Raw genomic sequence first — 27,952 nt, 5'->3', positions numbered from 1 at the left:
AAAACAATGCATCACGTTTTTTAGCCAGGAAAAAAGTCATCAAACAATAAATAAAACTCTAGGGTTTATATTAACATCTACACGTTTTAATCCAGTATTTCTCAAGCCACTCCTCAGGGCATCCCAACCTGGCCATGTTTTTGGGATAAACAGCTTAATTTGACATTCACACGTAAGATACAGTAAGTGTGAACATTTGTTCTTGGTAATACATTGAATAGAGAGCAATAACAAAACTGGAATGGTAGAAAAATACTGCAATGTTCTATAAAGAATACACATTACAACAAATACCAAAGAAAGCATGGTAGCTACATCTGGAAGTCAAAGGGTTAACTATACTGACTTTTTATGGAAAATATTTGTCTCAAAATATAACCCTCAAAATGAATACATTTTGTAACGTTTTGCTCACCCGTTGTCCTTCAAGGCCAGGGAGTCCAGTGTTGCCTTTGGGGCCTTCCGATCCCTTTTGGAGAGAAACACTTTATTAATAATCAATACATAATAATCTATATGTAGCGGTCATGTAAAATGCCTACAGTCATCTCTCCTGCTGGCAGTAAGGCCTGGTAAGTGTGGGCATGCCAGCAGTAATCATGGAGGTTTTCCCTCACACCCTGGTGGGGTGCTCTGTGTATGGCTGGGACTGGTCACATGCTCTGACTCCATGGTTAGTGATGTCAGAGATGTGTCAGCCTCAGAACCTTACATAAGGCACAGCACTGTGTTCTAAAGTTAGTTCTGATGTGGAGTTGCAAAGTGGTTGGTTGCTGAGTGTTGCTGGAAAGCTCTTGTCAGAGCTGAGGAGGAGCTCTGGCAGTTATGTTATAGTAACTCCATGGGAGGCTGTGTCCAGGGACCTGGCACAGGACAGTGATTCCTGCGGGAATAGTGAATCCCTGATCTGGGTGACATACCTAACTAAAGGGAGCACTGGCGAGATGAGCGGCTGAAGATACTCCTTGTGGAGGGCAGTTGCCCTGCCGTGTCAATAAAGATGAGTTCAGCCAGAAACCCTCTCGTGTATCTATCAAGAATGAGTGTACAGAGAGGAGCACCACGGAGGAGTTCCTCGCCAGGATCATCCCCTTGCGGACGCAGGGACCCTGGTGAGGTGGAGGCGCTGCACTGGAACTAGGTGAGACTCAGCACACTACCTCAGGCCTGTCTGACGGGTTCTCCCCACACACCATCATGCGGGAGACTCAGGAGTCCTGTAGCCAGCAGGTGCACCATATGACATATCCACACTGTAATGGGGTCCGGTTAGACCACAGGGGCCAATGTGAGATTGGGTGGGTCAGACCGGGCCAGAAACACCGTTACATTTGGAGGCGAGCTGCTGAGATCAGACCCGTCAACAGGACAGGCTTTTAGCTAGGTCACTTGGAAACAGGGAGAGTGTCTGCTGCCACTTTGTGCTGAGTAGGGACGGACCTAGGGGTGGTCAGGGGGCTGACGGGATATTGTCAGTTCGCAGGGACAACCTAGGGGCCTGAAGGGAGTGAGGGGCCTGGAGCGGGCTATAGCTGACCGAGTCACCTTGAGGCAGTGCTAGTTGGTAGGATGCCAGAAGGGACAGCCTGTTAACTTGGTCAGGAGTCCTGGAGAGGGTCTGCGCTAGGCTGACCAAGACAGGTAGACGCCCCAAGTACTGCATGGCAGAGCCAGCCAGAGTACCTAGCCATTCCAGACACTCACCGTAGGGAGCACAGACTGGGAGGAAGGAGTCACAGCAGACACTGAGAGAGTGAGCCTAGCCTGAGGTAGTGCAACCCTGAGTCACACCTAGAGAAAGTACACATGTGGTGGTGCATCTGAACTAATCTTTATTGTACCGGTGTGGTGGCTGCCCCGCAGAGTGGAGCCTCATGTACGACAACTGTTATGAGAAAGTGGAGGATCCGCGTGGCGCGGAGAACGTAAAATGGCGGACAGAGGCTGATGGGGAGGGCACCCGTGGCGTGCAACCCACTGAAGAGCAGACTGTCGCTGAATTGTCCTTAACGAGTTTGCTCTGGAGCGGAGCAAAGGCCGTGGCTGCCCCGTTTTTATCCTGCCTGGGACAGCGAGGGGCCACCCTTGAAGAGTGTGAAGAAATTGTTATAATTGGGGGAGAACCCCGTGAGAGCGAACGAATGGACTTTTTGGGCGCAAAAACCAACCAAAATGGCGGTTCCCGCTTGCTAGGGAAACCGCATGGGCCAGGCGCGGGAAAAATGGCTGCTGCAGGACTTGCACAGAGCTGGCCGGGAATGGCGCGAACAGCAGAGCCCCGCCCTGATGGGGGGCATGGCGCGAAAGCTATGGCTGCGCCGGGATGGACAGTGACTAATTCAGCCCCTGTGCTGAGTCAACCGTTGAGTTTATGGGACCCTCCCCTGATTTCTACCAGCGGGAATGACTTTCAATTATGGCCTGTGGGGATGCACCCACTGGGCCCAGGGACTGATATCCAGACGGCGCCACTACAAAAAGTAGTTCCGGCCGTGGAGATGATTTGCAAGCAAAGGTACCTTGTGCAAAAAGCTGCTGCAAGGAGAAAGCGGGAACTAGCCGCGGGAAAAGACTCCAGCTCTGAAGAGGAGACTGGCGCGAAAACGCAAACCGCGCCCACCAGGACTGAGAGAGGTGCGGCCTTAATTAAGGGGCATGATATTCCCCTGTGGGACCCGCCCATTATTGCAACCCCTGGGGGCGGGTTCCAACTCTGTCAGAGAAGGGAGGAGCCGAAGCAGGGAGTGGCGGATCCAGCAACTTCCACCAGTCAGTTGCGAGGAACCACAGAGAAGGAGAGACCTGTACAGGAAGTGACTCCTGTACAAAGAATGGCCTGCTCCTCTACTGTGGGCACTATGGTCTCCACCCAGCCCTACTCAGTGCCCGGCGGGGTGCTGGTGGTGAGGGTGGCCAATACAGAGACGGTAGTCGGGCTCTGCCTACAATGCGGGCTGCCCGGAGGTACTGTGAATACGATGGCACGTTGCCCTCATTGCGGGACTTTGTATCTGTGGCCTATGCCCACGTTTGTCCCAATACAGCCTGCTGACCCCCCGGTGGATGTGACCCGGCGCTCTGCTGAGTCCCCGGGCGCGCTGTGGATGAACCGCGCGAGTCCCGGAGATAGGGGACTGGAGCCGGTCAAGTCGGCTGGGTCACTGGCCATTGAGGCGGCTGGATTAAACCCCGAGACAGGGGCAAAGAGACTTTCACCCCGCCCCGCGACCCCTAGGTCGGGGCGAGGGGACTACTCTGATGAGGACCTCCGTGAGCTGGCGGTAGCAAGAACGGAGCGGAAAAGACAGACGGGAAGAACGACGCCCCGTGGGGTGAGTGACCGGACGTCCCCCGCAGATAGGCGATCCGACCGACGGAGTCCCGCCATCCCAGGACCTGGCGGAGATGGGAGAGAGACGCCTACACCCCTGCGGATGGGTAAGCCAAAAAGCCCTATCTCTTACCTGGCCACAGCAGACGGCGAAGCGCTGGAAGGGCCGCGCCAGGCCCAACGCGCACGTGGAGGGACGGCATCACTTCCGGTGGCGACGGCGGAGCAACCGGATGTCGTCGTGGAAGAAGAGATCCCGCATGGGGGTCCAACGCGAGATGGCGACGCTTCCGGTTCCGGGGAGGACGTCACTTCCGGTGGCGACGGCGGAACCCAGGAAGGGGAAGCAGCGACGCTTCGGCGATTGGGGGAAGGTCCCCGACCGCTCGTATTGCCCAGAAAATGGAGAGACGGTATCAGGACTGAGGAGGGTGAGACATCATCCTTGGACCAGTCTACGGACAGCCAGGAGCGGGTCGTAACCCCGTGGGATCCCGCCCCATGCCCCTATACCCAACCCCATGCCCTAGCTAATGTACCTACCCCTATCACACAGTCACCGGGTTCACCGCCCAGCTTGGAACTTGTGGACATTCCTTTGGGGGGGGAGGAAAAACGGACTGGGGAGAGGCAGCTCAGTGGAGCTACGGAAGGTGATTCACGGGGAGGAGGAGAATTGAGGGTGGCGCATACAGTACCCCAACTGGCAGTAAAGGCTCCGGGGTCATCAAAGTGGTCCACACCGCGATCCACAAGGTCGTCAGGGGTATTTTCATTTGATGACGATCGGGAACCAGGGCCTAATCCCTTTAAGGAGACCCGGTGGTGGGCTCCACTATTTGAGGGGTACTCCGCATGGATGGACCGTACTCGGTTCCTCATCCGGCGGGAGGACGTGGTAGATTTCTGGTGGAAAGAGGGAGAGTTTACACCAGAGCAGAGGGACAGGGAATTACAGGAGAGGTGGTTCCAGCTGGAGCGTAGAGACATAGCGCCCATGGGTCCCGACACACTATCAGATCCAGTCGATCCTGATGAGCCCCTATCATGGGTATTACCTGGGAGGGCAGGTAATGCGGATCTGACCAGGGTCAGTAGGGCGGAGAGGGCTATAATAGTCAAATATAAAAAATCCCATGGGTTGGAGTATCCCTATGTTCCGGAGCCCCTGATGGATGAAATTGAGGACAATAGGGAATCGTGGCTCCAAGAAACTATAGAGCTGTACTTAACCAATAGGGGGAGCGACATAGTAGGTAAAAAGGCGGAAGAAAGAATAGACACCCTGATGCGAGTGTGGAGCATAGGGAGAAATGTTCACAAACATAGAGTGACCTATGTGCCAGAGAGAGGGTCACCTAGGCATTACTATGTTACGGTCCTGGATATGGGTAACCGGGAAGTGAGGAAACCTGACCCAGATCACTATTTTTAGGGGGTACTGACGCATCCTGCGGGTCTGTGGCTGCTGGTCGGGGCGGGCTTGGCGGATGACTGTATTCATATGTACTGAGGTCATGTTTACAATATGCTGAAAATTTGTATGGATGTTAACCTAATTATGTTTTGTGTTACAGTGCTTCCTGGAAAGAGGTATACAAATTTAGGTCCCAGCGAGGACGATGGGATTCACCAGGGGGAGAATGTAGCGGTCATGTAAAATGCCTACAGTCATCTCTCCTGCTGGCAGTAAGGCCTGGTAAGTGTGGGCATGCCAGCAGTAATCATGGAGGTTTTCCCTCACACCCTGGTGGGGTGCTCTGTGTATGGCTGGGACTGGTCACATGCTCTGACTCCATGGTTAGTGATGTCAGAGATGTGTCAGCCTCAGAACCTTACATAAGGCACAGCACTGTGTTCTAAAGTTAGTTCTGATGTGGAGTTGCAAAGTGGTTGGTTGCTGAGTGTTGCTGGAAAGCTCTTGTCAGAGCTGAGGAGGAGCTCTGGCAGTTATGTTATAGTAACTCCATGGGAGGCTGTGTCCAGGGACCTGGCACAGGACAGTGATTCCTGCGGGAATAGTGAATCCCTGATCTGGGTGACATACCTAACTAAAGGGAGCACTGGCGAGATGAGCGGCTGAAGATACTCCTTGTGGAGGGCAGTTGCCCTGCCGTGTCAATAAAGATGAGTTCAGCCAGAAACCCTCTCGTGTATCTATCAAGAATGAGTGTACAGAGAGGAGCACCACGGAGGAGTTCCTCGCCAGGATCATCCCCTTGCGGACGCAGGGACCCTGGTGAGGTGGAGGCGCTGCACTGGAACTAGGTGAGACTCAGCACACTACCTCAGGCCTGTCTGACGGGTTCTCCCCACACACCATCATGCGGGAGACTCAGGAGTCCTGTAGCCAGCAGGTGCACCATATGACATATCCACACTGTAATGGGGTCCGGTTAGACCACAGGGGCCAATGTGAGATTGGGTGGGTCAGACCGGGCCAGAAACACCGTTACATATACATCGGGGGAACTTGCTTGCACGGCTTTGCTGTGTCCTGAGCTGTTTGACTGAGGTGCAATTTGGTTATAGTGCAATTGGATAAAGTTTGGAATTAAAACTAAAGAGATAGATTCCAAAATAGTATAGTACCCTTTCAGAATGACATGGGTAAGCACAGTATTGGTAATGAGGAGAAGGCAGGGGTATTAAAAATATATTTTTTGCTCTGTATATATCACGGAGGAGCCAATTGCAAAAGTATTACAACAAGAGTAAGCCACAACCTTCACATTACCTAACAGTTTGCTAACAGATGAAGTGCAAAGGCAATTTGATCAAATTAACGTAAATAAAGCTATCATTCAAGGGTCCTAAAAGGACCTGAGTTCAGTCATAGGGAGACTGTTATATTTACAGTAATATCCAGGGACTCCATTTCCATAGGCAACAAGATTGGAGTAAAGCAAGCATGGTGCTAGATCACAACCAGCGCATTACAGACCTGTAAGCCTGATATCATAAAGTATATGGGAAGTTACTTGAAGTTTTATTAAGGGATCATTTTCAGGAATACATTTTGGATAACAAAATAATCAGTAAGTCAACATGGATTTATGAGGGGTGGGGCATGCTAAACTAACCTTATTTGTTTATTTGAGGAGGTAACGCAGTTGATGTGGCCTAAATCTATTTTAAAGGGGTTTAATTAGGTACTGTCATATTATTGCTGTCTTCTCTGTCATAAGCACATACAGTACTGTAACTCCCCAACAAGTAGCTCAAAAAACAGTTATATATTTGATTATAAAACATACAGAACACCTACAAGCTCATATTAAACCCCCAAAATACCCACAACATATATATAAGCATATAAGTTTCACAGAGGAGTGCTACTGAGCATGGCAATATATATATTTAAAACAAGAGACATAACATAAAACACAGACAAAGCTCAGTGCACATCCAGAAAAACTTATATACGGTATAGTGCCTAAATATACATGTATAAATAACTAATAAATAAAATGGTCTTTTATTATAAATCATTCTTCCTGGCAATGCACAGGTTATTAAGAATCTATATTAGTGCAGGGACCCTTGAAACGTGGTCTGCCGTGCAGTTGGCTCAACGGCTTACAACAATTTGGCCAAAATGTTAAACTAAAAGACCATTTTAATTATTAGTTATTTATACATGTATATTTAGGCACTGTACCGTATATAATTTTTTCTGGATGTGCACTGAGCTTTGTCTGTGTTTTATATATTTGATTAAACATTTCCTCCCACAAGATCGTTCTGCCCCGCTTGTATTCTGCTTTCACAGCAGGCCTCTCTTTACTAGAAATGTACAAACTCTTCGGCCAAACTTTCAAACTTTGCACAAAAAAAAAACTGTTAGTGAAAATTAAACTTTTTTAAAGTTTACAAGCAGTTTACAAGGTAAAGGTTTCCACAGAGTAACATATAAGGGAGAGAACCCTATTTAGTTGACTACCCAGGTATCTCTCTATACAGTATGTTGTACCGTATAGGGGAGTATTTTGGACAATATATAAGCCACTGGAAAAGTTTGCATATCTCTAATCTAATCACATGTCCTTGCTCAAGAACCCTGGATGAGACTCTGAAATGTTTACTTAGACTGGAATAACGACAGTTTGAGAATGTTAAATCTCTCCCCAGTATTTTGTTTTAACAAACATTTGGCGGTTAGATATTCAGCAAACCGAATAAAGGTACGCTCATTAAAATTTGCACCCCTCATGAAGGTTTTCAAATTCCCTGACAGGTAGTCTGGTGTTCTCTCATTATGGAATGTGCTAGAATATTAAAAGGCATGCAGTTCTGACAATACAATTTTACAGTACCTAACATTTATTCCAAGAATACTCTGCTTCCCTATCAGCTGTCAACATTTTATAACATTGCTTTTTTCACTGTTTAACAAAACTTTTACTTGGGGAACTGAGTTTCTGCACTTTGTTTTGAGTTCTGGCGCCTTTCTTTTCAGAGATCAATAAGACATGGGAAATTGAGAGGATTCTGCCGCATTTCTTTGTTTAACACTGAATTATTTATTGTGGTTTAGACATAAATTATTTTCTCTTTGCTTATGGTTTTTTGGTACCATTTTCCCTTCAAAAACATGACTGTAACGATTTACAATGCCTCAAATATATTTCCTAGAAAATATCCCTAATTGGTAACTTACTGAAACGCCAGGTTTTCCCATGAGGCCTGGAGGGCCCCGAGGACCAGGTATTCCCTACAAAATATGAGACAAACATTAAGGGACACACAGCAGACAGCTTGATTACTTGCACATTTTAAAGAGCGTGTATTCAGGGAAGCAGAATTTGTCTGAATAGCTTAGAGGGTCATTCAATACACCAAAGTATTGTGAACCACATCAAACCAGCATTACAAAGTACATTACATGTTACTTCTAATGTTGTCCAGATGAATCCTGATAATGGAAATGAAGACAATGTGGTATGACCATGTATATATACCAGGACAATAAATAATATGCCAGACTAAGTAGACAAACAATTAAATATATTCCTATTTACTTTATGTAAATGCTAAAACAGAATTTCAGATTTCAGCTTTACATATACATGTATAAATGTAAAAGTTGCTGTTCATTATAGAAAAATGGCGAGTTACTGCCCTTATCGGCCTGTAAATTATATACATATGCTATATAATCAGAGTAATAGTGCATACTTATTTAGAGTGCTACTGTAATTTAAAATATTTATTATTTTACTGTATATTGTGGAGTTGCAGCCAATATCTGAGTCTATATACACATCAGCACAAAACAACAATTGGACTCGCTCAACCTACAGTAGGAGTGAAATGAGAATTGGTGCATCAAGGGAAAAATAGGTACAGGGTACGTGAAACAGACAGATAGAAAGCCCCTATTTAAATGCACTAAAAATCCTTATACTAATTAAAACTGAACTTTTACGAGCCAATACCTAAACAAAGTTCAATAGGTCAAAAGAATTCATAGCATAAATCATATACCAAGCACTCCAACTGGTGAATGTCCAACAAATAGTGAAATGTAAATAGGATAAAGCATGTGAACGGGTCACTATATACAGTAGCGACATCCTTTATTCTTACAAATGCCGGCGGCATGCTGGGATCTACTCCGGCTTTCGCCAGTCTAGACCGCACGCCGCCGCGTTTCCTCCACGCACCCCCCTCCACTTCGGGCGCATTTGAGCCCCCCTTCCCGACCCCGAACCCGGCTCCTGCTCTGCCCCTCTGCTTCCCCGCACCCCCGCTTACTTCACTTTAAACTCCAGGGGTGTCGGGGAAGCCGGGGAAGCCGGGGAAGCCGGGCGCACACGTGACTGTGACATCACAGTGCGCCGCAACAAGTCGCGTCACCACGCTTCCCGCATGCATCATGCCGTGCGGGAAGTGTAATAATAAAGGATGCCGCTACTGTATATCATCATCATCAGAGCAGAGTGAAGCAACAAAACATTGACTAATTTTACAATAGCAAAGAATCAATATTTCTTTTGTTTGGAAGATTTTTTGTTAAAGTCATGTCCTGACTTGGAGGGTTCTCCAATCATTTGCTCTGGTAAGGTGACATTCAAAAAGTATGTGCATCAAGTATGGCCATCTATTAACATCAGTACAGTACATCCCCGACCATCTATTAACATCAGTACATCCCCGACCATCTATTAACAGCCGTACATCCCCGACCATCTATTAACATCCGTACATCCCCGACCATCTATTAACAGCCGTACATCCCCGACCATCTATTAACAGCCATACATCCCCGACCATCTATTAACAGCCGTACATCCCCGACCATCTATTAACATCCGAACAACCCCAACCGTCTATTAACATCCGAACAACCCCAACCGTCTATTAATATCCGTACATCCCCGACCATCTATTAACATCCGTACATCCCCGACCATCTATTAACATCCGTACATCCCTGACCATCTATTAACATCCGTACATCCCCGACCATCTATTAACATCCGTACATCCCCGAACATCTATTAACATCCGTACATCCCCGAACATCTATTAACATCCGTACATCCCCGACCATCTATTAACAGCCGTACATCCCCGACCATCTATTAACATCCGTACATCCCCGACCATCTATTAACATCCGTACATCCCCGACCATCTATTAACATCCGTACATCCCCGACCATCTATTAACAGCCGTACATCCCCGACCGTCTATTAATATCCGTACATCCCCGACCATCTATTAACAGCCGTACATCCCCGACCATCTATTAACATCCGTACATCCCCGACCATCTATTAACAGCCGTACATCCCCGACCGTCTATTAATATCCGTACATCCCCGACCATCTATTAACAGCCGTACATCCCCGACCATCTATTAACATCCGTACATCCCCGACCATCTATTAACAGCCGTACATCCCCGACCATCTATTAACATCCTAACATCCCCGACCATCTATTAACATCAGTACATCCCCGACCATCTATTAACATCCGTACATCCCCGACCATCTATTAATATCCGTACATCCCCGACCATCTATTAACATCCATACATCCCCGACCATCTATTAACAGCCGTACATCCCCGACCATCTATTAACATCCGTACATCCCCGACCATCTATTAATATCCGTACATCCCCGACCATCTATTAACATCCGTACATCCCCGACCATCTATTAACATCCGTACATCCCCGACCATCTATTAACAGCCGTACATCCCCGACCATCTATTAACATCCTAACATCCCCGACCATCTATTAACATCAGTACATCCCCGACCATCTATTAACATCCGTACATCCCCGACCATCTATTAATATCCGTACATCCCCGACCATCTATTAACATCCATACATCCCCGACCATCTATTAACAGCCGTACATCCCCGACCATCTATTAACATCCGTACATCCCCGACCATCTATTAATATCCGTACATCCCCGACCATCTATTAACATCCGTACATCCCCGACCATCTATTAACATCCGTACATCCCCGACCATCTATTAACAGCCGTACATCCCCGACCGTCTATTAATATCCATACATCCCCGACCATCTATTAACATCCGTACATCCCCGACCATCTATTAACATCCGTACATCCCCGACCATCTATTAACAGCCGTACATCCCCGACCATCTATTAACATCCGTACATCCCGACCATCTATTAACATCAGTACATCCCCGACCATCTATTAACATCCGTACATCCCCGACCATCTATTAACAGCCGTACATCCCCGACCATCTATTAACATCCGAACAACCCCAACCGTCTATTAACATCCGAACAACCCCAACCGTCTATTAATATCCGTACATCCCCGACCATCTATTAACATCCGTACATCCCCGACCATCTATTAACATCCGTACATCCCCGACCATCTATTAACATCCGTACATCCCCGACCATCTATTAATATCCGTACATCCCCGACCATCTATTAACATCCGTACATCCCCGACCATCTATTAACATCCGTACATCCCCGACCATCTATTAACATCCGTACATCCCCGAACATCTATTAACATCCGTACATCCCCGACCATCTATTAACATCCGTACATCCCCGACCATCTATTAACATCCGTACATCCCGACCATCTATTAACATCCGTACATCCCCGACCATCTATTAATATCCGTACATCCCCGACCATCTATTAACATCCGTACATCCCCGACCATCTATTAACATCCGTACATCCCCGACCATCTATTAACATCCGTACATCCCCGACCATCTATTAACATCCGTACATCCCCGACCATCTATTAACATCAGTACATCCCCGACCATCTATTAACATCAGTACATCCCCGACCATCTATTAACAGCCGTACATCCCCGACCATCTATTAACATCCGAACAACCCCAACCGTCTATTAATATCCGTACATCCCCGACCATCTATTAACATCCGTACATCCCCGACCATCTATTAACATCCGTACATCCCCGACCATCTATTAACATCCGTACATCCCCGACCATCTATTAACATCCGTACATCCCCGACCATCTATTAACATCAGTACATCCCCGACCATCTATTAACATCAGTACATCCCCGACCATCTATTAACATCAGTACATCCCCGACCATCTATTAACATCAGTACATCCCTGACCATCTATTAACATCCGTACATCCCCGACCATCTATTAACATCCGAACAACCCCAACCGTCTATTAACATCCGTACATCCCCGACCATCTATTAACATCCATACATCCCCCACCATCTATTAACATCCGTACATCGCCGACCATCAGAGTCAAGCTTGTTTGTGAGTTTGATACATGTGAAGGAAAGTTTTATGCAGACATGGTCAGCAGCAAAAGTGCAGAGCATTGTAAAATCCTTTGTATAATGAGGTCCAAAGAGCTTGACCCAATTACATAACCGATTTAAAATGTCAGACACCTTTATTATCCTTTTTAAATAGTGAAGCAATACTGGTTGAGGTATTATCCAAGCTTTTTTCAATGTGTTTTTGAAGTCTGCAAACAAATCTGATAAACCATTTGTTTTTCTAATGCAAGTCCCAACACCTTCACACCTAACATGTACTTATTAAATGACATCTAGAGGCGATACAATCATTCACAAAATGCCAGTAAAATGCACTAATAACTAGTTAACATGAAATGCTTTCAGAGTATATATTTATGCCGACCAATACATGCTTAATAAGATTCAACTTGAATTACATTACTCTGATATAAACACAAAGAGCAGAAACCGTATTAAAAGCACCTTTAAAAAGTCTAAGTATTACAACATTTATATTGTATGAAAATTGGACGTCTTACTTGTTCTCCCTTCAGACCTTCCATCTGCATCTACAATAAAAGGAATGTAATGAGATGAACTCACCTTTGTTTAATTGCTAACACATTTTTGTGTGTGTTGTGTTACCTTAAGCACCGTCATTGTATGTGCTATTGCTAGAAAGATGTGTTCCCTAGGATCATAGAAGAAATCCCACCCCCCACCCCCCGTCCACATACCACATTTAGGGACTTCTTCTATATACAGGAAGCAGACGTTTGGACCGCTTGTGGACAAAATACCCCATTGAAGTACATGGACAATTTTGCCTTGGGGACATCCCACGAGGCACTTCAGGGGATTTAGAACAAACCACTTGGTATAGTGAAACATTGTATTGTAATGCTTACAGCACTTCCTGGTAATCCAGGGGTTCCCGCTTGTCCAATTTCACCCTAGAAGCAGAAGACGAGCAGAATTTTCAAAAACATCTACAAATGTTGCAGACATAATTATAGCAAAGGTATCTCCTCCTGACAAGTGAACATACAGTAGACAACTGTGACAGGAGGGGGTAACCAGGCTCTATAATAAAGGTCAAGCCCATTTTTGTTACCCCTGCTCCATGTATAAGGGCCCAAGAGAGTTAGCTCTTGGGCTCAGTAACATTGTATTACTGCATTAAACGGTCTGTAATAAAACCATTTGTTGTGTTTCTCCCTTTCCGGGCATGCAGTCAAGAAGGGATTGCTAGGGTATGAGTTTCACGGGGGGTTTTGCGTAGGAACCGTTGGCAGAATGTGCCTAGGTGGTTAGGGTCCGGAGTTGCCGATTCCCCCATGAATGTACCCAGGAATCATGCCTGATTCTCAGATACATGTAGGCACATTGTCCCAGCAATATCTCCCCTTGAAAACGCAAGCGCGACTCACCACTAGGGTACCCTGCTTCAGCACAGCCAGAAAGGAGAATGAGGCACAGGGATAAATATGAATTCCTATAGCAGAGGGAATCCCTGGTTAAGTGGGATACCCCGTAATAAGGTTGGGGGGGGGGACTCTGAGAGTCCAGACTGAGTCCAAGGGAAAGTGTGTGAGAAATAAGGCAGGCAGAAATAAAATGACAACATTTTTCTTTTTCTTTTCCCTGTACCCAGAGACTCATATTGTATTAAAATATACTTTAACATAGTTTTAATGTGTTTAAACTTTCGGAACCGATGTCCAAACAGGCAGCCCGTGCAAACCCACAGACGCCGGTATGTCTGCTGGACATCGGAGTTCAAAGCAACCAGAGGATGCCCAGAGGTGTGAACAGCATTTGGTCAGCGGGGAAAGGTGGATGGAGTACTAGGTGTGGAGATCAATAACAGTCCTCTGGAATGTCACTTGTTCTGCCAGACCAAGTGGAGCCTGCCAAGCGGGTGACATTGGTATGGCTCTGGGGGTATGTGGCAGGCTTTCACATGCCCCTTAGCTGTTTCGAATTTCAACTGACCCGGCTTTTCTAGCCGGCTCGGCTCCGGTTGGTTGCTTGGGACAGTTCCCACGCACTGATTGGTTGTTCAGTCTGCTTCTATTATGTGAATGAAGCCAGAAATACTATAAGAGGCCATGAGCCAATCAGATGGTGTGTTCCCCATGAGTCTGAGCTGAAAGAGCTCAGGCGGCCTTTTCAAAGATGCTCTGTTTGTAATAGCAAAACAACTGGCTTCGATTTCAAGCCTGAAAAGCCTGCCCATCAGAGACTAAGTCCAGCATTTTGCGCCCAAGTTCTCAGAATAGAACGTAGCGTTCGCGGCTGGGATTTTATGCCGATTGGAGTTCCAGGAGATTTGGACTAACTAGCGGTCAGGAAGGACCAAGTTCTCAGAAGAGAACGTAGCAGTGGCGTGTGGAATTTTATTCTGATTTGGGTTCCAGGAGATTCCCGTCTAAGTCCCGGTCAGGGTAAAACTCTCCCATAGTATTTTCTGCAAATATGAAAGTCTAGTTTTCGACCCCAGTCCCAAAGTAAGCGTGTCGTTTTGTCTGTATTTTGTGTTCCATTGTGTGTAAGAGAATGTATGCCAAAAATAAATTACAATTTATTTCTCTACCTTGTTTTGCTCAATGAATGATCCCGGTAAAATGGTGTAAATAACCTGGTCTCCCATGACATCTACAACTGCAGTTTAACATGTCCTTGGTACATGTGGCCAGTACAAGTGTGAGAGGGACCTGGGACCTTTCCCTCAATATTAAAATATTGATAACCTGGATTGTATTCTAGTGTGCAATCACTGTCACCTTTACTGTTACATCCACCATCTCCTCAACAAATCTGTGACTTTAGCAAGTGCGTAGTGCATCAAGCAGGAAGAAGGGGGTAGGATGGTCCGTGGTTCACAGCAACTTCAGCAGCCAACGCATGGATGTCTAAAAAAACTTTATTGATGGCTAGCAGCAAACATCAGGCAACCACTCTAACATGTTTCGTCCAGGCTATGGACTTTTTCAAAGAGTGCTGATAGTGTATGGCAGCCAAATAGATATAGGGAGTGGTGAGTGTATGCCACCAATAGGAACAGGGAACGTATTTAAACCTCACCTGTGGTAAATTAATCATTAAAGTGGATAACTATCTCCACAACAATCCCCATAGCAATGGCTGCACAACAAGGTAACCCAACTCCCTGTTCTCAATACCGGAGGCTTATTGTTTCATTAATCATTGCTGGGTCTCTCTTCAATCAAGTTGCCAAAAAGTGTGTGCACTACCTGTTAGCAGCCTCGGTATACTGGGTAATTCCAAATTCTCTAGTGCATCAAGCAGCCTCATACAGTTTCATTACTTATACAACTTGCTCTAAAAATAAAACATGCTATTATATAAAAATAATGATCTGAGTTGCATTTTTAAGGAATAGATGAGGGCTGTGGTCTCCCATTCCCCCAAAATGTTATTGGGAGCATTCAATTAAGTAAGCAGCAAGTCAAAGCTAAGGACAAAATAAGAATATACAGCCAACACCTTGTATAAGAAATATAAATAATAAAGTACGCTATAAGAAATAATGTAAATGGAATATAAATATCTTCTGCACAGTGCTGCAGGACCACTGTCCCTGGATGTGTTAAGTGTAAAGCATTTTATTTTGTTAAAAGGAAACCCATAATACTAAAATAAATCATTTGAGTTGGTTACAGTGTGTGATCTGATACAGCATCAATACATATTTCCATTATCTAAAATATTGTATTAAAGAATTGAGATCCATAATAATTACAGATGCTGAACAACACTGTGGCTCTAGTCTACCCCTCCTCCAAGAAAAAAACGGCTCCTGTGGAGAAGGACTATCCCACTAGTTACTATTTTGTGAGAGTCGGAAATTCATTAGGAACTTTTGCCTCAAAGATTGTGTGGTCTGTGCAATGAAGGGTCTCATTATAGTTACCCAATCATGTCCATGGGGATTAAGGAAACAGGCCTTGCAAACATGACATGCGCCATTAAGCTGGACGGCTCCAATGCAATAGTGGGAAATGTGACACGATTAAATAATATGAAGGGTTACAATCCTAAACATTCAGTAAGTCTTTCATACTGTTGCCTTTGATGCTGCTTTGCACTCTCCCTACTTACCTTGTCTCCTTTAAAGCCCTGAACACCTGGTAGTCCGGAGCTGCCTTTAGGACCCTGTTACCAAAAAAACAAATCGTTATTATGTGTTTGTATAATAATAAACTGAAAACATGGAGGGAAACAAGTGATGTGAGCTGCTACCGTTTGCGCTTTCTAATATACAATGCCAATGGCATATTAGATTGAAGAATTATTTTATAAAATACATAGAAGCTTTCTCCTGCCTATTTGAGTAATATAGAAAAGAAATGATTAGCATATGTTTAGTGAGCACACAGATAAATGTGTGGTCCGGTTTTCTCTGCGTTTGGAATTGTTCAGCTTTTACAGTAACGTGTTAGTGTCACACAATTGCACTGGTTTGTTGGTTGGGCCTCAGCGCAAGCATTTCTCATTTATGTCAGTAACGGAAAGAAACATTCTAACACTTTTCACCATCACTACTACTCCCATATGAAGCCTATGGATCTATTCATTAAACTGCAAGAACAGCAATATACCTTTGTATAAAAAATAAAAGGCTATAGAAATAAAAAATTGAAGTTTGACATATTCAAAAAGTATTATGCAAACATCTCTCTCCCTTTTTTTTTCTCATCTTCACTCTCCGTCTTTATTCTGTGACATGGTTAACCTATTCTACTTGTGGAAGGACAAATCTTTTCACATTCCCAAAAGAGAATCATCAATCTTGCCAGCCCCGAAAAGAGGAAATACATTTGCAAGATTTTAGCTGCCAATTCCTCTCTCTCTACTCTACACATTGTGAAAACTTAACTTGGTGAGATTTTCTCATTTGCATACAAAACATGCATATTTCATGAAATAAAAAATAGCTAAGGCACAGTACCTGAATAGCACTTTTCACACTGTTTGAGCTCTTTATTGAATAAGGTGAGATGACTTTTCCATCAATATTGCCAATCACTACTAAAAAAGGCCATTCTCGCACTTAAATTAATAGTCCCCCGTAAACCTACTATTCCTACTGGTGAAGTCTACCAAAATCCTGAGCTTTCTCATCCTCTGCTCTTGCTACCAATTCTGACTTTATCTAATTTCCCTGTCTCACACGACCTTCCTATTTACGTGGGACAGTCTAAAATGTGGTCTCCTGTACTATGCTGTCGCTGTCTACCACCTTTATTTTCTTCATGATAGGGAGGGAAGATGCCTGATATTTTTAAATACAGCAAAGGCACGTTACAGGAAAGAAGCATACAGCGGGTTTCAGAGAAAGGGAAGTGATGGAACAAAAGCTTATATTCTACAGCTAAAGGGTTGGAGGCACTAGGGAAATGGGAGGAATTACTTCTTCACAGAAAGGGTGTTGGATGCATGGAACAGCCTCTCGGCAGGGGGGATTGAAGTTAATACAGGAAATGAACTGTATGGGACAAATGCAATGCTATCCTAAATATAAAAGAAAACTAAGCATCTAATTGGGATGGAGGAAAATGGGCAGACTAGGTGGTCCAAATGGTTCATATCTACTATCAATTTCCACGTTTTTTAATTCCTATCCAACTACAGTTAATCCCAACTCCATATACCATCCTCCCACTGGTTTTGAAGCACATACGGCTCACCTCACATCACAGTGGTTGCCATGTATCATATTAGCTTATGAGCACCTTTCTCCCAGGCTTAGGAAAGGAAGAGGCACTATAACACGAGCGGCCAACTCCAGTCCTCAAGGGCCACTAACAGGTTAAGTTTTAAGGATATCCCTGCTTCAGCACAGGTAGCTCAGTCATTGACTGTGCCACTGATAGGGCCACCTGTGCTGAAGCAGGGATATGCTTAAAACCTAACTGTTGGTGGCCCTTGAGGATTGGAGTTGGCACACGCCGGCACTATACGGTAACATACAAAAAGATCATAAGACATTGTGTTGAAAATTGCTATAGTGAGTGTCGCAAACATTTACCAGAGTGATTCCATGTGAAATACTGTAGCAATAACGATACAGCTGATATTCCTATTTAGTATGAACATGCTACAGAGTTTTAAACTACAGTTAATTACTGTAGGTTTTATTCTTGTAGACATAATGACAATGCTAATCACAAATTGCACAAGAAGACTTCATACTGTACAGTACTGTGATAATGAGCTGATATTGTTATGCTGGCTATGCATACATTCATGGCATGTCTAAGGTCACTAAATATATTTCTTCAATATAGGCAAAATTACATGTTCCTTCTTAAGGAACTTAAACGTTGTCACACACTGCGGGATGAAAGATGTCTACAAACAATCCGAGAACTGTACGGCCAAAAACTAAAATAAACATCTAATAAACTCGCACCTGCAAAATGCACCAGTCATAAGTGACAAATATACCAAGTTAAATTCAAGATTAAACAGTAAAGAAATGTAATCTTTATAGAAATATTCAATGTTACTGCCGTCCCTTACATCTTTTTCCATATACATGAGCACGGCATTTGGGTTTTGTCAAAAATGTCGTCTATGATGTGTATACAATTAAGATACCCCTCTTTCCCAATCCAGGCATATCACTTACGTCTCTCCCTTCTGAGCCAGGCTTTCCAGGAAACCCATCTATGCTCCTTTCACCCTGTTAAAATACATAAAGATAAAAAAATAAAAGATAGAAAAATAAAGATACAAATGCAACGATGAATATTTGTAGACCATAAGAGGGAAGTAAGTATATGTGGCATTTCACAATAGTTATACAATAAGAAATACAAGTTAGAACCACAGGTTTGTGACAGAGAACGATTTGCAACATTCTCAACAACATGTATACTTAGTCCAATCACTAGAATCTAATGACAAATCACAAATACATCTGCCTACTCTGCATAATGGAATTTAGCCTGGAAATGAAAAATGGCAGGACTTACCATTCAAACTGGCAGACTGCTCTTTCTCATCTAATCTATGCTAAGTGTAAAGACCTGAATTTACATGTCAAATACTATACCATACTGAAACTGCTCATTTGTTGTTAAATAAGTACTCATAATATGCTGTGAAGCGCTATTGACATTAATGGCGCTATATATACATAAAGACATACAATGCTCCTTAGAAGTTTTTCTGATTCTCCGTATTGAAGCAACCAGGTATGAGAGAAGCATTGGCATATAAAAAAGAAAAATTAGCTCTGCGTACAGTTCATGTCATGTTTAATTAATCAAGGATTTACATGTTATCCTTCCAGAACTCTGCACTGACATGAATGTTGTAAGAATGGTATAATTGCTGGATATCACTCCCGTTTTGGAAATACTGTAGTGTTTAGTGGATCACTGGTAGTATTCCGTAGTATGGAGCAGAGAATCTCTTGTGGTTTCAGTGCTACACAACAATGTGACCTAGTGATTTTTAAGGGAAATTCCTACAGTAAAAGTCCAACATTTACCAGTTTCACAGACATAATAACTGCTGCAATTGCTTGTAATAATAATAATAATCATTTCATATAGCTCTTTTCTCCTAATGGGACTCAAAACGCATCACAATTACAGTATAGTGCACAGTACGCACCACATAGGAATTTTTACAGACACCGTGTCTGCCCAGATGAGCTTTCAATCTATGTTTTTGATGCCTGAGGCACAGGGAGATAAAGTGACTTACCCAAGGTTACAAGGAGCAGACACAGGGATTTGAACCTGGTTCCCCTGCTTCAAACTCAGTATCATTGTCAGTAGAACATTGAACCCAAAACATTACAATAACATAAAGAATAGACATTTAACAATTTTTAAAGTAAGATGTCTGCAAGATTGTCTTCTCGCCTGAAGTACATTGTACAGAAAATCTAAATATATATGGGGGGGTGGGCGCCTCCCAGTTTGTGCACCCCTGTTCTAGGTTAACAAATTTAGTTCTATATTTGAATACAAAGGTTGTTGCCACATTCAAAGACTCTTCAACAGGAAAGGGTTAAATAGCTATTGCATTTCAGCCTGTCCAGCAGGTTTACATAAATTGACAAATGTAATATGTAGTGATGTTAAGGTTCAATTCTCAATATAGCGAAGGCAAAAACTAATTCCCAACCTTACTGATGTGTGATAGCATAAAAAAAAAGGAAATCTATTACAACTTCAGGCCAATATGCTTTCCCTATTCTCACACTCTTTCTTTGAGGTGTCTTTCAGATCGTTGAAATAGTGATTGAAGTGTAGACTTTGCTGAAATAGCTTTCTGACATCTGAATTACCCAAGGCTACTGATGGAATTAGTTCTCAATTCATTCCTGCTTGGATGGTAGCGTTTGTAGCAAATTACTAACCTGGTGAAAGTTCCTATAAGAAAGATTCTGGCATGACCCGATCAGTGAGCTACATTTGTATTGTTCTGTTTGGGAATAAATATATTCTCTTCAGAAAGTTAAGTAGAAATAGCCGTGTGAGTGCAGTTGCGATAGTGCAGAGTCAATGAGTACTTCAGAATTAGGTGATACCTTTTTTATTTGGACTAACGATTGTTATCTTGTTTTTTTACATCTGTGTTAAACTCCTGGAATCTTTGCAAATCAGTATTGCTGACCTGAGAAAGAGAGAGAACTTTCGAAAGCTTGTCTTCATAAGGTTGAAATATTCAACTAAACACTGACATTTTATCTGATTCTTTCACAGTGTATAATTATTATGTAAGTCAGAGATATATTCTCCATTACAACTAAAGAGAGAAATTCAGCTCAGAGGACATTTAAAAAAATATATATGTAATTAAAATTAGAACTTAAGATTTGCCTGATCGGAGGTAACCTTGGTGTGGTGGGCAAACTTATGAAGCTTTGGGCAACTTATGTAACTAAAACCCCAATTTGAATGTAATTTTACAAATTTATAGACATGCAGGTGTTTATGCCTAAGTAAGTAAGGATATAAGTATCCGTAAAGGCTAATAATGATGATTTTAGTGGGTTTTAATGTTTCTTTTTCTTCAAAGACACTCCAGTCATCTTAACGCAACTGTATTTTTGGAAGGATGGTGAAAACATTCTACTGGTTTAAAATCTTCGCTCCCCTACTCTCAGGTGATCCGCTTATGTCAAGGTATACAATATATTTACGTTTGTATGGAAACTAAGGTGAGAAGCAGGAATTCAGTTTAGAGAACATGGTAGAAAATAATTGAATTAAAAGATAAGACTTGATTGATCTGGGGATACCATGGAGTGGTGGACAAGCTTATCATATTGTGTAACAAACTCCATTCACAATTAAATATTAAAGCACGTTTAAGGTATTCAGGCTTTTTATGCAGCATTAAATAAATAATAAGGAATGGGGTAATAATGATGAAATGTTGGGCTACCAATATTTGCAAAGTTAGGCTGCGTCCATGGTATGGACGACCGTGTGGACGCGTCCGCACGCTGAGCGATTAGACTGACTAAAGGCAGTGATCGCGTCTATACGGCGTGTGGGCGCATTGTGCAAGAAATCAGTTCAAACTGATTTCTTGGCGCGACGGGCTGGTCACGTGAGCGGTTCGCCCAATGAGGGCAAACCAGCTCTGTGACGTCACTGGCACGCCCCTAGACATGCCCACGGATGGCGCGCATACCATGGCCAGGGAAAGCACCCGCTTTCCCTCAGCCTCCGCGCCACTCCGCACGGGCGAAGTGTCTATGGACGCAGCTTAACGAGTTTCAGTCGCTAAATTAGCTCTAGAACCACATCTTAGAACAACATGTAAAAACCATAACACTTCCAAGGATGATGTGTGTCTCACTTAAATAAAAAAAAGTATTATATAGAGATGTGCGAATTATTCGCACACATTCAACTTTGCCACAAGCGTGGTGTTTTTTCGCATGTGATTAAACACGTCCAATTGGGAACATTTGCCTAATTTAAAAAAAATATGATAAACCATTTGCGCATGCGAAATATTCGACATATCACCTGTCCGTGCAGGTGCAAATGTCCACATTAGGGGCCGTTTGTGTGGGCCTTCTCAATCAAATGAAATGAAGCAGATCAAGTGTTTCACAACATTTGCAACCAAATGTTATGGCATTTGGAAACGAGGAGGTCAAAACGAATACGGTAGCCAGTTTAAATATTTGACATCGAAAAACTAGGGAGAATGTTCATAAAATTCATAAATTTTATTCCCACTGTTCTTGGTATACCTGTGTGCTCTTTATAGGGAATCTTTTGTGACAAAAGCATAGGCACACCATAAATATGGGGGGAAAAAAAAAAAAATATATATATATATATATATATATATATATATATCAAAGGGATAGACACAACATAAATATGTAAAAATAAGTATTTTATTGGCATGTTTATTGTCTTTTTATTTTTTTTATATTAAATGTAAAAATATAAAAATATAGTAAAATTTATATTAAACAGATGATTGTTATTATGTCCTGATATGTAAAACCATAGAATCCAAAGAGGGTGTACTTTCTTTTCACACAACTGTGTGTATCTATCTATCTATATATATATACCCCCCCTTCCCTCCCATTATCACCCCCCTTCCCTCCCATTCTCTCCCCCTCCTTCCCTCCCATTCTCTCCCCCCTTCCCTCTCATTCTCCCCCCTTCCCTCCCATTCTCTCCCCCCTTTCCCTCCTATTTTCCCCCCCTTCCCTCCATTCTCCCCCCCTCCCTCCATTCTCCCCCCCCCTTCCCTCCATTCCTCCCCCTTTCCCTCCATTTTCTCCCCCACCTTTCCCTCCATTCTCCCACCCCCCTCTTTCCCTCCATTTCTTTCTCTCGCTCTCCCCCCATTCGGCCTGTCGCTCCCCATTCTGTGTCTGCCTCTCTCTCCCCATTGGTTATTGAAGTGTCATGTGACCCTGCTAGTTAAAAAATAAGGAAAAAAATTCTGCACCTTTAATATAGTGGGATTTCCCCCCCCAATTTGTTGTATTAAATCAAGGCTGCGTCTTAGAATTGATGGAGTCTTACAATCGAGGAAATAGGGTATTACACTGTGTCATGATTTATTTCACAAAAATAAAGCCAAAATGGAGAAGCTATGTGTGAAAAACTAAGTACACCCTTACTGCTCCCATAGGAATTAAGATGCTAAGTAGCAGACAGGTGCTGCTAATCAAATGCCCTTGATAAATTGATCATCAGCAAGTGTGACACCCTCTATAAAAGTCGAAGTTTTAGCAGTTTGCTGGTCTGGAGCATTCAGGCGTGTGTTAACACAATGTCAAGGAGGAAAGACATCAGCAATGATCTTAGAGAAGCAATTGTTGCTGCCCATCAATCTGGGAAGGGTTTTAAGGCCATTTCCAAACAATTTAAAGTCCATCATTCTACAGGGAGAAAGATTATTAAAACGTGGAAAACATTCAAGACAGTTGCCAATCTTCCCAGGAGTGAAAGTCCCAGCAAATTATCCCCAAGGTCAGACCGTGCAATGCTCAGAGAAATTGCAACAAAAAACAAGAGTTACATCTCAGACTCTACAGGCCTCAGTTAGCATGTTAAATGTTAAAGTTCATGACAGTACAATTAGAAAAAACTGAGCAAGTATGGTTTGTTTGGAAGGGTTGCCAGGAGAAAGCCCCTTCTCTCTAAAAAGAACATGGCAGCACGGCGTAGGTTTACAAAGTTGCATCTGAACAAACCACAAGAATTCTGGAACAATGTCCTTTGGACAGACGAGACCAAAGTGGAGATGTTTGGCCATAATGCAAAGCGCCACGTTTGGCGAAAACCAAACACAGCATATCAGCACAAACACCTCATATCAACTGTCAAGTACGGTGGTGGAGGGGTGATAATTTGGGCTTGTATTGCAGCCACAGGACCTGGGAACCTTGCAGTCATTGAGTCGACCATGAACTCCTCTGTATACCAAAGTATTCTAGAGTCAAATGTGAGGCCATCAGTCCAACAGCTAAAGCTTGGCTGAAATTGGGTCATGCAACAGGACAATGATCCCAAGCACACCAGCAAATCTACAACAGAAAGGCTGAAATATAAAAGAATCAAGGTGTTGCAATGGCCCAGTCAAAGTCCAGACCTCAACCCAATTGAAATGCTGTGGCTGGACCTTAAGAGAGCTGTGCATAAACAAATGCCCACAAACCTCAATGAACTGTTGTTGAAGCAAAGTTGTAAAGAAGAGTGGGACAACATTCCTCCACAACGATGTGAGAGACTGATAAAGTCATACAGAAAATGATGAATCAAGTTATTGCTGCTAAAGGTGGTTCTACAAGCTATTGAATCATAAGGTATACTTAGTTTTTCACACATGGCTTCTCCATTTTGGCTTTATTTTTGTTAAATAAATCATGACACAGTGTAATTAGTCATGTGTTGTTGTTCATCTGAGGTTGTATTTACCTAAATTTAAGACCTGCTAAGGTTGTTATTATGTCCTGATATGTAAAACCATAGATATCAAAGAGGGTGCACTTTCTGTTTCATACAACTTTATATATATAATTCAAATTAATACATTACAAAAACAAAACACAAACAACAATATACAAAAACATATAATATATTATAAAATCAGTGTTTGTGAGTCCGATCCAAATGTACGCTGGAGGAGTGAAAATCTTTTTTGTATTGGATCTGCCTACACTTTGTCATTTGCAATTGTTTTTAAAGATTACAGTATACAGTATACATTTGTGTAAATGCTCATACATACACAGGGTATATGGTCGACCCTGGATACATACTGTACACTTTTCCTAATATTTACTTTTATGTTTGAGGCATTATGGGCGTAATGGATTTCAATTCCGATTTTCATCTGTATTTGACCTGAACGGCTGCTTTGGAATATATCAAATAAGACCCTATGGTGAGAAGTGATCAAAGAGCATTCCACACTATTGCGCCTTACTCGGCGTAATCTGTTACTGAATATAATGGTAGGTATTGCGGATTAGGACGCAGTAGAATGGATCACGCTATGGCGACTCCCGGCGTTTGTCACATATTATTTTGTTGCATCTATTACTGCAGTGAAGCACTATGTATGTATGTAGATGGCGCTAAACTAAAAAAATATTTACATAGATAGCAACATATTTGCGACTCCTATTGCATACATTACCCACCTTCCGACCAGCCCACACTTCCCCATACCCAAAATGGCAGCTATAACGTAACAATTTAGTTTTTTAACAAAATAATTTAAATTCACTTAGCTTCTACCATTTTTTAATCGGATTAGTTATGCCTCTGAAGCATTGCCAATGATAAACCATACAACATATTCCAATTACCACTGATGGCTCCAACTTTCATTGCCTTTGCACAGCAGGAATGAAATGGAGATTAAACAGAAAGATCAGAGGGAAGTAATGCCAGGTGCATCTACTATACACAACTTCAAAAGGTGAAATGCAATCTACTTTTATTAGGCAATTCAGAAATAGGAAGATAACAATGGTTGAATGTTGATTCTGTATACACTGACAGCGATAGATAAAGGCTACAAAAGTGTAACTCATCATAACTCTGTGTTGTACTGTAGATGTTCTCTTAACATGACCAGCACTTGAACAACCTTCACGTAGAAAATAAATTATAATATATATTTACAATTATTATGCTGTGTTCTACTATTTCCACCCATGCCAGAGAGCATACATATCTATTTTATATTAAAAGTGCCATCATTTATATTAAAATCCCATATCACGTTCATTTTAAACACAATTTGATAGTTACTTATATTTTCATTGTTATTCTTTTTTCCATTGTGTTACTTGATAGAAAAATGGGATTTATAACAGATATGATCACAGAAGTATTCTGTTGAATACCGTCGTTCTCAATGTCTTGCTTGATGAGTGAATATCATTTCTGTGTTTCTTTTTGGATATTGATTATTGAAAAACATCTCAGATATGGAGAAATGATCCTTCTTATGTCATATGGTGGATTAAAACCTCTTCACTGCCCTTATGAAATAGGACAATGTATATTTCAGTTTTGTTATAGTGCAACAGAAACACTTTTACAACTTAGTTTTCTTTCCCATTGAATATATTTTTCTCTTTATATTGCATTTTAGAAACAGAATAACATGCAAATAGAATAAAGCCACCAAGAGAGTATAATGCAAGAGATAGAAACATACAGCATACAGTATGCACAGCGATCACCATGACTATGGCTTAGTCCGAACAAAAGAATCAATGCACAAGGATTTTAACCTTGCAAATTAAGCAATGTTGTGTATCTGCATGGGGGCCGCGACTAGGAGCGTGGGAGGCTACAACTAGGTCTGTGTAGGGGGCTACAACTAGGAGTGTATGGGGGGGGCTGCAACTAGGAGTGCGTGAGGGGTTGCAACTACAGTGGCGGCCGACCTGAGTCTAAGTCGGCTAGATCCGCGGCTCTCAGATTATCCCGGTTAGATGCGGTTTTCTGTGTGTTTCGCCCGGAGTGAACTGCGTTATTTTAGCGCTCGTGATTTTAGCATTTTATTCTCGCCGTCTGCAATACTGCAATGCCATGTAAAAACTCAAGGGGGCGTTTGCGAGCTGTTGTCTTGGAAGTCTAATACCTTCGCGGTTCAACCTATGTCAGTACACAGTCTGTGTGTGCGCGCGCACTAATTGTAAATTTGCATATATAAAGTATACATGCATTTGCAGTGCTGTGCTGCTGTACAGTATGTCTCATTTGAAAATTGTTGAAATACATAGGCGTGTACAGTACTGTAACCGTGTCACATTTTGGCATATACAGCGCTCTCCCCTCGCTCAGGATAATTAACTGCACTGCAGGGTATTTCAACTTCTTATCTTCTCTACAACTCAGTACATCTCTCCCACATCATTCCTTTGAACGTGTGTCTGGTTTCAATCACATTCCTGCTTGACAGCAGGTGATTACTATGCATGCACGTGTTACTTCGCCCACCACTGCTTGCTTGCTTGAGTGAGTGACCAAAAAAAAAATGTAAATTTTTTTTTTTATTGTAAAAAATTTTTACTCCACAAGCCTGCAAAAACCATCTTACTGTATTACGATATTCAATCTGTGCTGTAGCTTTTGACTGCGACCCTGTGCGTTTGACTGCACATGGTTGATTTGTGTGCTTTTTACGTACTGTATTTGGGGGTGTATTATTATGATGAACTGTCTTTTGAAATTAAAGTATGTCTTTATCTTTGAACTTCACGCAGCTGTACCCTGTAGCCCCCTCCCCCATGAACACATACAAGGCTAGCTCAAGGATTTGAAATTCCACGGAGTCGTTAATTTTCTGAATCTTGACATTGTGTTCTTAATCCGTCCATAGTCGAGCTACAATGCCTCACTGTGCCTGCGTGTAATCCTTTTTGAGATGGGAGCTAGCTGCTTACTGCGCATGACTCACCCAACCCTCCCCCCTCTCCACAGAGTTGTTAATTTTCTGAATGTTGACATTGTGTTCTTAATCCATCCATAGCCAAGCTACAGTACAAAGCCTCACTGCGCCTGCGTGTAATCCTTTTTGAGATGGGAGCTAGCTGCTTACTGCGCATGACTCACCCAACCCCCCCCCCCTCTCCACAGAGTCGTTCATTTTCTGAGTCTTGACATTGTGTTCTTAGTGTTCTTAATCCGTCCATAGCCGAGCTACAAAGCCTCACTGCGCCTACTTGTAATCCTTTTTGAGATGGGAGCTAACTGCTTACTGCGCATGACTCACCCAACCCCCCTCCAGAGTAGTTAATTTTCTGAATCTTGACATTGTGTTGTTA

The 27,952-nt window shown here is 42.9% G+C and overlaps 1 protein-coding gene across 1 annotated transcript in view; it reads right to left on the bottom strand.

The window, feature by feature from the left end:
• Positions 1-27,952, bottom strand: part of COL22A1 (collagen type XXII alpha 1 chain) — a 515,441-nt gene that overhangs the window by 162,475 nt on the left and 325,014 nt on the right. The window contains exons 18-23 of the mRNA XM_075581796.1: positions 18,788-18,841; positions 16,255-16,308; positions 13,038-13,082; positions 12,669-12,698; positions 7,992-8,045; positions 416-469 (exon numbers count right to left, since the gene is read on the bottom strand). Of these exons, the coding sequence (XP_075437911.1) occupies positions 416-469; positions 7,992-8,045; positions 12,669-12,698; positions 13,038-13,082; positions 16,255-16,308; positions 18,788-18,841 (291 nt within the window). The remainder of the gene's footprint in view (positions 1-415; positions 470-7,991; positions 8,046-12,668; positions 12,699-13,037; positions 13,083-16,254; positions 16,309-18,787; positions 18,842-27,952) is intronic.

The sequence above is a fragment of the Ascaphus truei genome, chromosome 2 (genome assembly GCF_040206685.1).
Source record: "Ascaphus truei isolate aAscTru1 chromosome 2, aAscTru1.hap1, whole genome shotgun sequence".
NCBI lineage: Eukaryota > Metazoa > Chordata > Amphibia > Anura > Ascaphidae > Ascaphus > Ascaphus truei.
Note: the sequence above shows the minus strand (reverse complement) of the source record. Positions and strands in the feature narration are given on the sequence as shown.